The sequence below is a fragment of the Apium graveolens genome, unplaced genomic scaffold, assembly GCF_009905375.1.
Source record: "Apium graveolens cultivar Ventura unplaced genomic scaffold, ASM990537v1 ctg5133, whole genome shotgun sequence".
NCBI lineage: Eukaryota > Viridiplantae > Streptophyta > Magnoliopsida > Apiales > Apiaceae > Apium > Apium graveolens.
Genome location: NW_027418835.1, coordinates 53286 through 70778, shown reverse-complemented (window position 1 = coordinate 70778; position 17493 = coordinate 53286). Strand labels below are relative to the sequence as shown.

The following is a 17493-nucleotide window of genomic DNA, read 5'->3' as shown; positions in this document are numbered from 1 at the left end:
ATAAGCAACTACTACTAATTGTGACAAACTATAAGTACATAGGTAGCTCATAAAATTTTAAAATTAAGCTAATTTATTATCAATCCACTTTTCACCAAGATGGACTTTAGATATCAGTTGTATTATTTTTTGCCATAAATTTTATCTAGCAAGTTTAGTTCTTAATTACGAAAAATTGACAAAACTTGCACATTTACTTCTTTTTTTAATGTAATTTTTTAGCTAAATTATTTAGAAATAATGAACTGTATAAATTCTTTTTAAACCAAGCGTTTGAATTTTAAAAACCCACTGATACATTGATATAATTGCAAAATAATTACAATTTGTAATTTAAAAAAAATTATAAACTTCTCCCAAAAAGAATTTTTTTAAATAAATAATATCTTAAAAACTATATTCTAGTTGAACCTCGATTAAGTAATAATTGTTAAAATAATATTTTTTTCAGTCCTAACATAGTGCATTTTCACCCGATAAAATAATAAACTCGTTAGAATAATAATATTTCCAACTTTGTAATATTGTATTGTATATGAATATAATAAGATGTTATCCAATACATTAGATACAATCAAAACATACAAACATGTTTGCAAAGACGAGGCCAATGATGAAAGAAGCACTGAACCAGACACTAATCTTTGGGAAGTTCCTATGTCTTCTCCACATCACAGACAAGTACATTTGTTCACCTGTCATCGTACGTTGTCTTAACCTTTTTCAAATCTTTATGTTTCTTGAAATTAATGTAATAAAATCAATAACACCATGTTTGTTTTAATGTGATTAAGGTTCATGGGCCAAGTATGCTTCCAACTATGAATCTAACTGGTGATGTAATATTGGCTGAACATATAACTTCAAGATTTGGGAAATTGAGTGTTGGTGATGTTGTTCTTGTTAGCTCACCTGAAAACCCTAGAAAAACTGTTACTAAGAGGATTTTGGGCTTGGAGGGTGATAAGGTTGCTTTTTTAGTTGACCCTTCTTTCGATTCGGGGAATTATCGAAGTGTTGTGGTATGATTCTTTTTTTGGTTTTAGTAGCTGTGATTAGGCATTAATGGATTGGATTGTGCATTTTCAAGATTTTTTCATTTGTGAATTTTCAAGATTCTTGATTGTTGTTGTGAATTGTCAAGATTAGTTTTTGATTTGGTACGTTATGTGTTTAGTCTGTATTTTCTTCGAAATGTTGGATTTTTAAGTATTGTGGGGGTGAGAGTGAGGATATGAAGATCAAATTTTTACTAGTTAGCATCTAAGAAATTATGAGATTTTGGGCTTGGAGGGTGATAAGGTTGCTTCTTTTAATTGACCCTTCTTTCGATTTAGGGCATTATCGAAGTTTTGTGGTATGATTCTTTAATTGGTTTTAATAGCTGTGATCAACTGCATTGATGGATTGTATTGTGTAGAATTTTTTTTTATTTGTGAATTTTCAAGATGGTTTTTTGGTTGTGAATTGTGGAGATTAGTTTTTGTTTTATCAAACTGTTGTGGTGGGATTCTTTTTTTTTTTTTTGACAAAATGCTTTTTATACATTGCATCAACCAAAATTACTACTTAATTTCAATAGGAACAAAACTCCCATCGAAAAAAACACAGCCAGGATTAAACAAATAAACAAGCTAAGCAAATAGTCGTTTATGTTTTCAGACTGTTTAACATCAGATTGTTTAACATCATGAATCTCACGATTCTTTGAATGAAAAAAGATTAAAATGGCTTCCTGATCGATCAGACCTGCACCAATCCTGGAACTAGTAATATCACAAATGACCTTCACATACGCACCACCTGTAGCCCAATATTCAGAAGCACCCAAGCTATCTACATGCCAAAAACCAGCTATAGACAAGCCGAGGGTGAAAGATCTCAAAAGATGAACACATTTTAGTTGTGAAAAGTAAGCTCTTGTAATAATCGGCACCAGCCCAAATTCAATGCACGAAAAACAGATCTCCCACAAAACCACATAAATCATTTTCAAACTAGCCAGATTAACCCAAGCATGACTAAGCAAAAACATAACAAACACTCCAAAAGGAGAGATAGATACACACTCCAAGAGGAGAGACACACAAATACCCAAAAGAATTGAGTTTTATTGAAAAGAAATCAACGAGAATAAAAAAGAATGAAGGGATTGGGGTTTTTCACTGGAAAAAACCAGTAGAAGCCCCTCGATTTACTTGAAAATTGACAAACCCTAGGAGAGGGGACAGAGGAGGGAGGCGGCTCTAGGAATTTTGTACTATAATCGACCTGGTGGGATTCTTTTTTAGTTTTAGTAGATATGATCAACTACATTGATGGATTGGATTGTGCAGACCCCTTTTTACATTTGTTAATTTTCAAGATTTTTTTTGTTGTGAATTATCCAATTTTGTTTTTGTTTTGGTATGGTATGTGTTTAGTATATATTTTTCCGAAATGTTTGATTTTTTCTTTGATGGATTCGAGCTGTTGTGGTATGATCCTTTATTAATTTTAACTAGCAATGATCAACTACTTTGATGCTTTAGATAGTGCAGACCTTTTTTCATTTGTGAATTGTGAAGTTTGTTTTTTTTTGTTGTGAATTATCAAGATTGGTTTTCATTTTGGTACTTTATTTGTTTAGTATGCGTTTTTCCGAAATGTTAGATTCTCAAAAATAGGGGGACGCGGGCGAGGATTGAAAGATTAAATATTTACTGGTATCTAAGAAATTGTGATATATTATGTAAGCATCTTTGAGGTGATGAAAGTATTAGGCGTTTTGGTTTTTTGGCTTCGTTGTCATCAGACCTTCACGAAAAATAAATTTAGGTTTGATAGTAATGAAAATGTTGTAAAGTTGTAAGCTTTACAATTTCAAAGTAGATTAAAAGCCTTGAGTATGGTAAAGTTAAATTAAGCTGTGGTGAATTAGTAACAGACTTATCAGTTATAAGAGCTTTAATTCCAAATATAGGTGCTGGTTTTTTAACACCTTTTTAATGAAGCAGTTATGTTTTCCTGACCGGAGGTTGACATGTAAAAATGTGATGTCTGGATTATCTATGCAATTGTGTGCTTCTGTAATAGTCGCTCAAGTTTCCTTTCTTAAAGTAGTCAGATCCATCATGATTTGGAGTTAGAAGCTGATCTTCTAATATCCTTTGAATTTCTTCATAATCTGTTATATATTCTCATCTGTTACTTATGCCTTCTCTGTAGCTTAACGGAATATTTCTGCCTGTTTTATACAAATACAAAGTAGCTTCATTAATTTGGAATTGTTTGGTTTGAGTTTTAGGTCCCAAAGGGGCATGTTTGGATTCAAGGGGATAACATTTATGCATCTAAAGATTCTCGGCATTTCGGGCCTGTTCCTTATGGTCTAATCCATGGCAAAGTTTTTTGTAGAGTAAGTACTTTTTGTATATTTGGTCAAATATATGGACGAAGTATGTTAATTTTGCAACTTTAGCCTTTATTTTTAAGGGTATTGGGAAGATACTAACTGCGAGTATAATCCATTAATGATGGGGACGGGATCTATAAATGCGGACATCAATGCCTTTTCCTTGATGAGATTCACTTATTAGACAAATTAAAGGAGTCCTTTCTGTTTGTTGATATCACCTCCTGTTTCCCTTTTAACTTGCATGCTGTAATGTAAATGGTAAAGGTTGTTCAGATTTTGGGGTCAGGCTATGAATCATTACAGCTTTCATAATTGTTTGAAGGCCTCTCTCTCAAACTTTCTGAGCTTTGAGACTATAAATTACTATGCTCTCTCTCACACACACACACTTATGTCACCTTTGCTGTGCTGAATTGCTCATATTTTCTCTTAGGGGATCACTTATATGTTATTTCAGGTTAAGTTTTATTTATCTTTTTTATTAGTTTCTTTTGTGGGATTGTGGCGGGGGTGTGCTTTAAATTTAACATATTTTAGTTATTATTTTATTTTCATAGTATAGGATTTTACTAGCCAAATGTTGCTTGATTTGCAGTTATGGCCGCCTGATGGGTTTGGATCGCTGGACCAGTAGAAAGCATGACTGTCTGTAATTAGCTATCAGGATATAATATTGAAAGTGGTTGCATCCGAAGGTACATGTTTTACCTGTCCTGCACTCCTGCTTATATGATGATACATGCCAACTCAATCTTTCCCATGTAATGGGATTACGTTTGGTGATATATTTCCGATAGTAATCTTATATGGTTTGATTTTAAGTAATTTCTCGTGACTGGCGGCTAATGCTTTGTTCTTTGTACCGGACATCAGCGCTAGAGTATATGTTAATCTATTTTAGATATTGACTGATCCAAGCAAAGATTATTTTTTTAAAATTTCTGGTTAATCAAGGGTTCTCGGGAGTAGACTAAGAATGTTGATACATTGTCTATCATAGCCTACATGATACACTTTGCACACAACATTTTGTTTGACCAAATTAAATTTTAGGAAAAGCGCCTCCATACCCATGGCAATTATTATTGTACCACATCTCTTTCTCTTGTAAAAACAAAGTAAAATTCATTTAATGCTCTTGTATAATTTGATCTTGGTCCTTTAAAAAGTAAGGACTGTCTATAACTGTACCATACATAAAAATTAACAAAAGCACGTTTAAAGCTGTTCAAGGCACCAGTCGTACATTATGAAAGTTGTCGATTATTAGTACATTATTAAAAAATTGTTTTTTTTTTATTTACTATTCTGAATCCTTTTGTTGTAAAAACTTATCTTTTACATGATCGTTTCTTGATTGTAACCCAATTACTTTTTAAATATTTTGTGGCTCTTATTTATAAAATTTACATAACTATTTAACGTATTGTAAAATTATATGCTATGTAGGATTCTATTTGAAAAAGCTATATCTTAACCCGACTATACGATTCATCCTTATAATTTTGTTATAAACTCCGGGATCCTATTTTTAATATCTAATTTTATTTTTCAACCTTACTATAATTGTGAACCCAATTAGACCCTGTACAATAATTAGAATCCTATTTTCACAAGTGCATTGTGTCTTAATTTTATCAAACCATTTGATTTTTATGTGCTACCAACGATCCTATTTTTGAATAGGCCTGGAATACAGGCCGACTAAAGCTCTCTAGTTCAGCTTCAAATTTGTTATGCAGACTGAAAGTTTTAAACATGAATATGTGTACACGTATCATACTTGGCAACATTTTGAAAGCTATACATGTTTTTGGCCTGAAATAAGTGTCCATACCCATGTCCAAGTGTCCAAGCTTCAAATTATGGTATATATACCAAACCTAATACTGGAGGTGTTATGCAAGGAAAGAAACCATAAAAGAGGTGTATATATCTGAACCAGCAAGTAGGGAATGTTAAAAAAATATATTTTCCTTTAAAGGAAAGGTAAAAGTGAAAAGTGGCACATGCATATTAAGGACTACAAACTCGCATTCTGCATCTTATGAGAATATGCATTTACCTAAAATCTGCAGAGGTGCTAGTTAATGCACTATAGGTTTATTGCTCTCAGCTATCATATTTTTCTAATACATATACTAGATGAGTGGGGACTTTCTGATTGGTAGTATTAAGTATCAAAGCGTAGATGCTTCCCAAATCTAATTCACACTAGAGCTTGTGCAATATCAGTGGTCCTCCATGTTGAGGTTGAAGTGTAAGAACGGGAAAAGGAGCATGCCTATAGTGTGGCGAAAGTTCAAATACGAAGGTCTTAAGGATCATCGATAAAGCCATTTTTGCTTCAATCATTGCAAAGTTCTGTCCTATGCATATTCGAGGACCCCCTCCAAATGGGATATACGAAAATTTTCCCCTTGTTGCACCCAAAACTCCTTCAGCAAATCTTCGTGGTTCGAATTCATGTGCATTTGTGCCCCACAGTTCTTGGTCATAGTGAAGTAAGATTACTGGCACCGTTAATCCTATTCCTGCTGCAATATTAATGTCTCCTAGTTTCGCATTCTGAGGAGTGTCACGAATGAGCAAAGCTGCAGGAGGATACAACCTTAGCACCTCTTGTAATATCATTGTTACCTACAGTCCAGGAGTTAAAATTTTTTTAGATGGATTCAATGCTACATATACTGAAATATGTACGTGATTTATATACATTGATATAAGATCAATCATAAACGTGACTGAAATAATTTGTAAATTTCATAAGTTTATTGGTGAATTGCCCGACTAATTAGGCCCAAATATTTTTTTTAAGATCGAGTTGTAGTAGTTGACTTCTAACTTTTTAGGAAAGGGATATATAGTATGGGAAGGAAATGTGTGTATACACTTCATATCAATTAGCCTGCCATTATTATTCATTAAGAGGTTTTCAGGGTCATAAAAAAATATTTGCTTCCGTCGACTTTTTAATGCGTGCTAGTGAAGAACTTCTGGATAGATATCTTAATTTCTTACTATTTTGAGGCGGTTTAGTCCGTCGAAATCAGGAGTGTTGTTACCCAAAACTTGTAAAACTTCTTCTCTTGCACGAGTTTGCCATTCTGGATGTAAGCTCAACAAAATCATTGTCCATACGAGTAAATTTGATGTCGTCTCCGACCCTGCAAAATAAAATAGTTTGCACTCATCTATCACCTCCTGGATGCTCAATCCTATGCCCTGTTCTTTAATCTCTTTGGAATTTGATTTCATCAGAATGCCGAGTAAGTCATCATTATCGACTTCTGTTTCCATTGCCTTCTCTCTTTTAGTGATGATACCACTTAGTAGAGCCTGTAATTCTTTGCACACTTGCTTCATTCTCCTGTTTGCTTTTGTAGGAATGTACCTAACCATATCCTGATAGTTAAAAGTTACTGTAATAATAATAATACACAACTAAATTGCTCAACTCTATGCATAATTGCAATTTTATTGTTTTGCAGGAACTTGAATATTACCTATATCCGGGGGCAAAACTAAATTTGATAAGATGAAGTGCTAGATCAACTTGTTCTTTCTGCAGGAGAAATATTTTTCTTCCATCTTCATGGTTACTTCCAAATGCTGTTTGAGAAATCACATCACCGGACAAATCTTGAAGATAAGGCCATACATCAACCTCTAGTGTACTTCCTGCTGTCAAGACTGCCGTTTTCCATTTGTTGATCATCTCGGCACAACATAAATGAATTGCTGGTAACATTTTCTACCAAAGATGAACAATATAAATTTCACCAAGCCATTGTATATTGATAATTGTAATTCTATTTATCAAATTAAAGACCGCTATAGTTATGTCATTGTGCCTTTTCTGTTGATGAGAAGTTACCTTTAACATTTCAAGGTGGAACGCTGGGTTAATTAATTTTCGATGCTTAGTCCATTTCTCGCCCTCAGTGGCCAGAAGGCCACCTGCAATCAAGTTACCAAGCGGGTTTGGATGTGGCTTCTGGAATACATGAGGCTTTGTCATAATCTCTTTGATTAGTTCAGGGTCTAGAATGTTTAGTCTGGGGTACATCCCCCACCACATATATGAGTTCTTACCTGAAACTCAAGGCAATATAAGTTAAAAACTTTCTATGTTTTCGGAACTTTGGCCTAAAAGTTAGCTAGCAAAGAGACATCTCTTAGTTAGGTACAGCTCAAAATTATAAGATGTAAAACTGTGGTAACTGCGAAATTTACTATAAGAATAGTAAAGAACAAGTATGTTAGACTTGGATCGAGCAACTTATAATACATCTCATATCTTGATTAGAATACCAAATTTGTTGATAATATGGTGAGCATAGGGCAAAGCATGCAACGAGACGTTTTCAGAGAATTTGATCTGCCTGGGTTGCTCCTCTTTTATCGTCCTTGCATACTCCCCCATGTCCCCGAGAATAAGCCTGTAGGCATTCCCTTTGAAGCCTTGCTCTTTCAGGTACTTCTCTAGCCTCTTCGGTTTGAGCCATACCCAGTTGAACACAATGTAGAATTTACGTACAATTGCTATTACAGCAATTGAGATTGCTACCAAAAGTACTTGTGTTGCATCCATATTCAATTGCTAATAACAATTGTTAGCACTATATGAAGGGTACTTTGTTGTTTGTATTAAACTCCTGCAGGCATTGGTAATGCTGATGTTTATAATTAGTTGCTCAAGACAATCTACAAATAGACAAACCTTACTTATTATATTTATGTTCTGACTGTATAAAATGGATGATTTTCACGTTTGTTCTATGTCTTTAAGAAATCTAATGTCTGTTAATTGTCATACATCCAAGTCGGACATTACGAGGGTATTTGTGACCGGCAAAATTCTTATCAAGCTTTGTTTTTGAATAATTAGACTTATACGCGTTACAAATGGTTATCTGTTTTAACAAATTTCGGGTTGAGCAAGAGTCGAACTCAGTACCTGAATTGCGGCAACACAAGATGGTTATCCATGTCGTTTCCTCTATGAGTTTAGAGCATTCTGTCTATGTCTCTCTACGAATTGTGAGAAGTTTGTACAATTTACATTTTTCGATCTCTGCATGGCCTTGTCCTCTTAGTTGGACTTGAAGAAATCAAATTCAAGTTGAAGTTACTTTGAATTTGTTGAAGTTATTATTTCATAGTCTCATCACGACTGCTTTATGGAGTATATTCTGGGTACGTTTGGTTGGTTTATTATTTCGTAGTCTCATCCTTTAAGACGTTGATATAATATGTACGAGTTACCCAATTGTATTGAACACATGCACAGTTTTACCATGAAATATTATAGTTTATACCGTCCAGAGAGAGGCTAACCGAGACTGAAACCGGTTAATTTCAAATAATCATTAAATTATTATTATTTTGAGTTTCTGGTTTGGCCACTGTATTTCGATTTACATGGCGGGAAAGTATCAGCTCATTTACTGGAATCAGAAGTCTGTTAACTCAGATGCAAGCACTAGGAATCGGATCTTGCAATCCACAAACCATATTAGCAGGTACAACTATGTTTTTTTTTGCCAAGGAAACTCATGCACACCCAGGAGTGGAACTCCTCTCGACTCCTCCGAAGATCGCAAGAGTTCAACCACTGCACCAACCCTTTGTTGGCACAGGTACAACTATGTTAATCATTATAGGATGGGGCAAGTTCAAGTCTCCTGCTATTTCCGAAAGTGCATTGTGTAATTTTTTCTATATGCTATCTCCACTTAGCTTTCATAAAACTGCAGTCGAAAAATCAGTATACATAAACACGTAGAGGTAGAACACAAGTCATGATCAATTATATCAAGGGCTACAAGATTGCAGTCTGCATCTTATGAGAACATGCACATAGCTGCAGATGTTTTAGTACATGACACGCCATAGGCTTATTGCTGTTGGCCATTTTATTTTGCTAATGCATACTCGAAACATCATAGCTTATATAAATCTTGTAGCTAATAATTCACTTTAGAGCCTGTGCAATATCACTGGAGCTCCATATTGGGGTTGAAGTGTGACAATAGGAAAGGGAGCATGTCTGTAGCGTGGCGAAATTTCAAATTTGAAAGCCTTTAGGATCATTGAAATCGCCATTTTTGCTTCAGTCATGGCAAAGTTCTGTGCAATGCATACTCGGGGACCTCCTCCAAATGGCATATAAGAGAATTTGCCCTTTGTTGCACCCTGAACTCCTTCAGCAAATCGTTGTGGCTTAAATTCATGAGCATCTGTGCCCCATAGTTCTTGGTCATAGTGAAGTACGAGTATTAGCACTGTTAATCCGATTCCTGATGGAAGATTAATGTCTCCTAGTTTCGCGTTCTGAGGAGTGTCACGATTGAGCAAAACTGCAGGAGGATACAACCTTAGCACCTCCTGTAAGATCATTGTTACCTACAGTTAAGAAGTTCAAAATATTAGCTGGATACATATGTTTGAAAATCAAGTTGAATTGACTTTAGAACTTCTGGTGTAGATATCTCGGTTTCTTACTATTTTGAGACGGTTCAGGCCGTCAAAGTCAGGAGATTTGTCGCCAAAGACTTGTAAAACTTCTTCTCTTGCTCGAGTTTGCCATTCTGGATGTAATCCCAACAAAACCATTGTCCATAAAAGTAAATTTGATGTTGTGTCCGACCCTGCAAAGAAAAAAACTTTGCACTCGTCTATCACCTCTTGGATGCTCAGTCCTACGCCCTGTGCTTTGATCTCTTCGGAATTTGATTTCATCAAAATACCAAGTAAGTCACTGTTTGTGTTACTGACTTCTGTTTCCAATGCCTTCCCTCTTTTAGTGATGATGCCACTTAGTAGATCCTGTAATTCTTCGCAGACTTGCTTCATTCTCTTGTTTGCTTTTGTAGGAATGTACCTAACCATAGCAGAAACTGTTATGATTATACATCACAAAAATTGCTAACTCTGTGAATTTTATCATGTTTGCAGGTACTTAAATGTTACCTATATCCGGGGGTAAAACTATATTTGAGAATATGAAGTGCTAGATCAACTTGCTCTCTCTGCAGGAGAACAATCTTTCTTCTTTCTTCATGGCTACTTCCACTGAATGCTGTTCGAGAAATCACATCCCCAGACAAATCTTGAAGATCAATCCATACATCAACCTCTACTGAACTTTCTCCCGTCAAGAATTGCTTTTCCCACATCTCGATCATCTCAGCACAGCATATTTGTATTACTGGTACCATATTCTGCCAAAGATGAACAATATAATTTCACCAACCATTGCATATTGCTATATTAACGTGATTGTGCGTTTTCTGGTTGATCAGAAGTTACCTTTAACTTTTCAGGGTGGAAAGCTGGGTTAATTAGTCTTCGATGCATACTCCATTGATCACCCTCAGTGTCCAAAAGGCCACCTGCAATGAAGTTACCAAGTGGGTTTGGACGTGGCTTCTGGAACACACGAGGCTTTGCTACAACCTCTTTGATTAGTTCAGGATCAACGACGTTTATTCTGGGGTACGTCCCCCACCACATATATGATTTCTTACCTGAAATTCAAGGCAATTTGAGTTAAAACATTCTACATTTTCAGAACCCTGCTCTAAACAAACTGCAAAACCAATAAGCATACCGAATTTGTTGAGAAGATGTTGGGCATAAGGCAAAGCATGCAATGCGACATCATCAGAGAGTTTGATCTGTTTAGGTTGCGCTTCTTTCACCTTGACTGCATACTCTAACATGTCCCCGAAAAGAGGCCTGTAGGCATTGCCTTTGAAACCTTGCTCCTTCAGGTACTTCTCTAGCTTCTTCGGTTCGAGCCATAGCCAGTTCAATGCTCTGAAGAATGGCCTTACAAGTGCTGCTAAAGCAATTGAGATTGCTACCAACAATACATCAGTTGCATCCATTTTCAATGGCTAATAACAAATTTTAGTGCTATATGAAGGGTTTGAAGTGTCTTTTATTGTTTGTATGACAGTATCACTAGTATCTTATGTAATGAACTTCTGCAGGCATTGGTAATGCAGACAGTTCACATGTAGACAAACCTTTTCAATAGATTTATATCTTGACGGCATATATTGGATGATTTTCATGTTTTTTCCTATGCCTTCAAGAAATCGTTGTCTGATATTTCAAGTTTGATAATTGCTATACATCAACCGGACATGTCGAGGGACGGAGGGACGGTCGGAAGACAAAAACAACCCAATATTTACAAAATTATACTATAGTAATTTATAAGGTCTCATTCTATAGAAAACATATTTTAGCGTACAAATATATTGTTCAGAAGACAAAAACAACCCAATATTTACAAAATTATACTACAATAGTTCATAAGGTCACATTCTACGGAACATATTTAGGGCCCGTTTGGCACGCTACTTATAAGCCACTTATGGCTTATAAGCCCTTAACAGCTTATCGACGAGTGTTTGTCGACCCAACTTATAAGCTGAATTTACAACTTATAAGCTGATAAGTTGAAAGTTGGCAGTGACGTACTTTTTTCCAACTTATTTTCATTTTTTCACTTTTTTCTAAAGTTTTGATTTTAAAATATAAATTTTTAAATATTTTCTAATTTAAGATTCATGAACTAAGATAATTATATTTAATAATTATTTGTTTTAATTCATTTAAGTAAAAAAAATTCTGACTTATAAGTAAATTTATCCAAACACTTATAGAACTTATAAGTATTTATCAACTTATCACTTATTTCGCACTTAATCATTTTAAGTCATAAGTTACTTATTTTAAGATTTCCCAAACGGGCACTTAATCATGAGAGCTTTTTGTTCTGCAGCAAAATAATGTAATGTTGAAAATATGACAAATATGCGGAACAACTGTTCTCACTCTTCACACGTATAAATCATTTTCGTAAGAATCACGTCCATTATTCATTATTTGATATATTTCAAATTATAATTTTTGGTTAGAAATGGTTAGTCTGCAAATCTGTTAAGCTACTGCAAACCATGTACCTAAAATATATTGATATGTATTCTTCTTCTTTTCTTTGTTTGTTTAAATCCGCAACATGCATTACTTACATGCTTCTAAAATTTCAGTACAAACCTACAATGTTTATAAAAGACAGTTTTTTTTATTATAAACCTACAAAGTTTGTTGAAGCTGATCATTCAACTTGAAATCCCCTCCAGAAAGTAATAATTTGATCATTTTTACAGTTCTGAACTTCTGATTTTACCACATTGGCTCCATGAACAAAGATGGACATATGCTCCTTGACAACTTGTAAATTGAAGATTAATTATTATTGACCAAAACTAGATACACAACTAGATCTTAATTAAGCCATTCACGCAATCAGTTTTGATACAAGTTACACAATCGTGTAGAACACGAGCACTGCTTGTGTGTGCTCTTTATTTTGTCAATTTACTACGAAATGCTATATTCATCAAGTTTATACTCGTCGAGGAGATGCCACACCCTCTTGTATATTAGTTGAGTACCATTCACAATGGGTGAAAGCATTGAGCTCATCTGGTGAAATCAGTAGGCCGGAAACTCAGATGCTAGCACTAGGATTTGGATCTTGCAATCCACAAACCATATTTGCGGGCACGGCTATGTCAATCATCTTAGGATAGGGCAAGTTCAAGTCTGCAGTGTATATATGCACTAGTTAGTTATTTATTTATTATATCTTTTTTCGGGGGAAGGAGGGTTGTGAAAGTTCTGTAGGTTACAGTTTTTAGAACAAATGGAGTCGTGAATACTTACTTTCCATAATCTTCGTGAAAGTTTCCTGCAACAGTAATTTTTTCATAAATTACACAAAACATTATGATAATCATTAGTTAAAACAACATAAGAAGCATCATAAATTTACATTTTTGATATAGTATACTATTGAAGATGACTAACAGCAAAATCTGTGTTGATCCCATCTGTAAAGGTATCACAAAGTTCATCCATTGCATATTATAAAACATCAAATCATATGATACTAGAAACATTATAATGAAGAAAAGTAGAATCATCTGTACAACTTTAGTGAAGAAAAGATAATATAACGTAAAAACTATAGCAATGATACTTTCATTTTAAAAAAAAAATATTTTTTCTTTTTTCAGATATCACATTCATAACATTCATATTACAATAAATAAAAGGAAGCATAAAATCTGTCACTACAATAAACACTTCACAAATCCAGATTCTTTATACCAAAAAAAAACTATATGTGTTACACTTCGAAACAACATCCAATTTCAAAGTACTGTATTGGCAAAAAAAATGCACAGTTAGAAGTTACAGAATCACCTCATCTTTCGTCAGACGAGCATTATATTGCATCTCCTCTCCGACAGTACTTACCTGAAAAAGACATAAAGTTAGCCAAACAGCAACTTCCGATATTAAACATACTAAAACTGATGGTATTAGATGTAGCCTTACAGTGAACCCTTTGTAGTCATGAGCAGGACACACCAATGTATCTTTGGGCAATGTAAATATCTGCTTCATCATGAGATAATGGAAGATTACCAACAATAAAGAAAAGATTCAAAATATTAGACTGCCTTTTGTTCCTTCTCTAATTTTTACATATAAAAAACTAATATTAATTAAATCCCTGCCTGTGAATGCACCGACTTATACAGCTGTACTGAACTTCCACCCTGCAATGAAATTTGTTAGAATTAGATACTCTACCACACTTCAGTAGGTACACACCAGCGCGTTAATCCGTTATAACTGTAGTAAACAGATTAATAATCATGCATTAAAAAAATGTTCTTTAAAAACCCTGCAAAAGAACTGCTAAGTACATAGTACTTATATTATTTTGTCATTTGCATCAGTTCAAAGTATAAGATGTATCTGAAATAATTGGAATTTCTGATAGTACTCATCTGAGTTCCTACCTGATACAAAAAGCACACAACGTATACAGCTGATCAGGAAGTGATCTAATTTCTAGTATGTCATGAAAATTATTTATATAATACAAAACCTTCATGATTCGCCTCTAGTCATGGTAACTATGATAAAGATCATGACACCTGAACATAAATGTTCTGATTCACCCTATATATTTAAAAAAAGTGCGTATGAACCAAAAGGTAAGCAATTTTCCTCGAGAAAATGCACCTGAAAATCAGTTCTTCCACATCCACGTATCAATAGAGCATCACCTGTAAAAGCCATCCTTGGTTGAGGCTGTTTAGGTCCATCACCCGTGACGTATGTAACACAACCTAATGTATGACCTGGAGTACTGCGGACCTGAATTTGAAACAAAAGCTTCTGCAAAGTTATTTGGACAGTATTGACGAGCTTCATAGCTGCATGTATATGCAAATGACTCCCTCTAGCACTTTCCAATGTGTGCTCATTAAGCCTATTCTTTAAATATAAGCCCCCTGATTTAACATCACTATTTGCATTGTTTATAGATTTTAGATCACTGTTCTTCCATAGTACTCCGTAATCACTGTTATTACAACTCTGCAGCAGTATACATAATAAACTGATAACAAATATCATAAGGACGGAGATTTAACACATACTTGTACATTTTCACTTTTACAATTCAGAAAAACTTTTTCCCGTAAAATAACTTTTTAGTACCTGCTTATTACTGGGTAATATGTTACATTCTAAAGGAGAAACCATACCCTAACACCAATTATTACTTACACTATCCGAATTACCTAATGAATGTTAAATATGAAAATAATCTGCTACCTGACTTACTAATTGTACCAATCAACCTAAAAGACAACAAATTCTTTTGAAACACATATGCTGGCTTGCCTCTAAGAAAAGATCCCCAAAAAAGATTTCGTCACCAGGTTCAACCAAACAATCAGCTTTACCATTGCTTGCTCTAGAAATAACAGATTTCACATCAGGGACTTTACTCTGCATAAGTATTACAAAATAACATTCAGTACATGAGGGTAAAGATCATTAGAGAATGAAACGAAGAGAAAGGTATCACCTTAATTAAGCCAGTCCCAGTAACATGATCAGCATGTACATGAGTATTAAGGGCATAAATAAGCTTTAGACCAAGATCTTTAATAAGAGCGAGATCTCTTTCAACTGTCTTGTCGACAGGATCAATCAACTGCATTCAATTAAAATATAAACCAAATGGCATGTACTACATTCAGTAATCAACTCTGACAACAAATAAAATCAGAAATCAACAAAGTAAGACATAATTGAATCCCGCAAATTATTTAGCTGATTTAAATGTGAAATTTTAGTACTAATAAAGTGATAAATTTTAGTACTAATAAAGTGATAAATTTATACTTAATCTAGTTTTATGTTATGTCCATGTTTAACCGGTAAGTGTATAAAATTCATCCAGCTTCATATCTTGCTAAATTTGTATTCCCCCCAATCTTCAAGAATTTAGCCACATTCGAATTTATGTGTTTCTCCTACTAAACAAATCCCGGATCCTCCCCAGTTGATATGGGCACATCATTGTGGCGGTTGCTAGTTGGATGTGGTTACTAGTAACCTCAATAAAGCAAATATCAACTACGAATCACATTATAAAAGTAAACCGTGATCTCTGCACAGATTAAAGCCTGTTCCGCAAATCTTATTTTGCCAAAATCGGTACTATGTGATATGTCTGAAGACTAGCACCTCAATAGGAACAAAAAGACCCTACTGATTAGCACTTTAGATTAGAATCAACAAGTGTACTTTGATACCCACATTCAGTTTATTCAAAAAATAAAAACCAGGATTCTGCAAAACTCGAAATCTGAGCCAACACAATCCGATCAACCCAATATCCAAAAAAACCCATAATCAACAATTTGTTTCTTTATTGATCAAAATATAATCATTTTCATCAAATTTTAGTCACAAATTGACACGTTTACAAACACGAACCATAACCGAAACCCGAAATTATCATCCAAAACTATCTATATAATCCACTATCAACATTTTGTTTCTTTTCTATTAAAATACAATCACAATCATCAAAATTAAGTAATCTACAAAAAAACCCGCAAAAATTGACACGTTTACAAACACGAACAAAACCCGAAAACAATCAAAAGTCCATAAAACAAGAACAACTAACCACAGCAGGCTTTTGAGGGTGAGAAGCATCAGCAAGAAGGTAAGTATAAGTACAAGACTCCTTCTCAAACAGCTGACGAAACAGCAGCTTTGAGGCCTGACCACACGACGTCGTATATAAAGAAGAAGCCATTCTTGATTTTCCTGTAATAATCTTGTTACAATTCAAGAATCTTGAGAAGCCCAGGTGGGTGAGATTTGAGATGGGGTTTAAGGATAGTAATTTAAGCATTTAATGTTATGGTTGTAAAATGAACAATAGATGAAATCAATGGAAGTATGATACGATGAGCATTGGTAATATAAAAATGCGGTAACAATGCGAGTTGTGTAACAATACAATGAAGTGGTCGTCTGCATTATACTAACCCGGATTGCGTCATTTTGTTGGCCTCTTTTGTCGAGCATGGTTACGGATTTCGGAAATTGAAATTACATGATTGGCATATGGATTTATGATTTATCGAGAAATTTTAAAAAATTGGATAATTTATCGGTGATTTATCGAGAATCAATTAAATTGGACAATTTTTTTTATCGATTTTTGAATAATTTATCGACGATTTTTGAAAAAATTGACTAACTAATTATTTTAATAAAATTACTTTACAACTTAATTTAATCAAAATTACAATTGTAATTCGAATGTAGATTAATTCAAACTCGATAAAAATAAGTTTGAGTCAGTTAGACTCGAGGTAGACAAATATTTTAGGCCACCGATAAAAAAATCTCTACTCCCTCCGTACCTAAAAACGTTTCCTCTTTGTGTTGGACATGTTTGTTAATGCTCCAACGAGATCACTCATGACTATGTTTGATATTATAGATTAGACGGAGGGAGTAGTTTTTTTAACGAGGCCAATAATTAGGATGACGTGACATCTTACCAATTATCTAATCCTTTTCGGTGGGCAATACCATGATGGCGCTGTTGCGCTACAGGTTAATCTACCTTCTTGATGTAATTCCAAAATGTATTACTTTCACAATTTCTTAATGGTTTCTTA

At 34.3% G+C, this 17493-nt stretch overlaps 3 protein-coding genes and 1 long non-coding RNA gene across 6 annotated transcripts; 2 read left to right on the top strand and 2 right to left on the bottom strand.

Moving 5' to 3' along the window:
- The first annotated feature begins 574 nt into the window (after nt 1-574).
- Nucleotides 575-7240, top strand: LOC141702450 (mitochondrial ATP-independent inner membrane protease subunit 1a). Its single transcript, XM_074506127.1, has 5 exons — nt 575-703; nt 795-1022; nt 3287-3397; nt 3993-4092; nt 6889-7240. Exons 1-4 carry the CDS (start codon nt 590-592, stop codon nt 4029-4031), a joined length of 492 nt encoding a protein of 163 aa, XP_074362228.1. The 5' UTR covers nt 575-589; the 3' UTR covers nt 4032-4092; nt 6889-7240.
- On the bottom strand, nt 5612-7991 carry LOC141702445 (cytochrome P450 CYP72A219-like). Its single transcript, XM_074506122.1, has 5 exons — nt 7795-7991; nt 7275-7494; nt 6904-7151; nt 6419-6791; nt 5612-6037 (listed from the first exon to the last, which is right to left on the bottom strand). The coding sequence occupies exons 1-5, from the start codon at nt 7989-7991 to the stop codon at nt 5612-5614; spliced, it is 1464 nt and encodes a 487-aa protein (XP_074362223.1).
- A 1270-nt stretch (nt 7992-9261) lies between these two features.
- LOC141702448 (uncharacterized) lies at nt 9262-11455 on the top strand. 2 transcript variants are annotated; one of them, XR_012567109.1, is made up of 5 exons: nt 9262-9789; nt 9888-10152; nt 10358-10613; nt 10726-10897; nt 10974-11455. It is a non-coding gene; the product is annotated as an uncharacterized LOC141702448 (long non-coding RNA). The 2 variants fall into 2 exon arrangements; XR_012567108.1 differs by having other exon boundaries at nt 10726-11455.
- Nucleotides 11456-12689: 1234 nt separating this feature from the next.
- On the bottom strand, nt 12690-16831 carry LOC141702447 (persulfide dioxygenase ETHE1 homolog, mitochondrial). Of its 2 annotated transcripts, XM_074506124.1 has the most exons (10): nt 16485-16831; nt 15372-15500; nt 15185-15292; nt 14519-14653; nt 14005-14046; nt 13823-13882; nt 13688-13741; nt 13254-13311; nt 13145-13169; nt 12690-13024 (listed from the first exon to the last, which is right to left on the bottom strand). In XM_074506124.1, coding segments are annotated over exons 1-9 (819 nt in total). In that variant the 5' UTR covers nt 16716-16831; the 3' UTR covers nt 12690-13024; nt 13145-13167. The 2 variants fall into 2 exon arrangements, with proteins under 2 accessions (XP_074362225.1, XP_074362224.1); XM_074506123.1 differs by lacking the exon at nt 13254-13311 and having other exon boundaries at nt 16485-16827.
- Between the last annotated feature and the right edge of the window lie 662 nt (nt 16832-17493).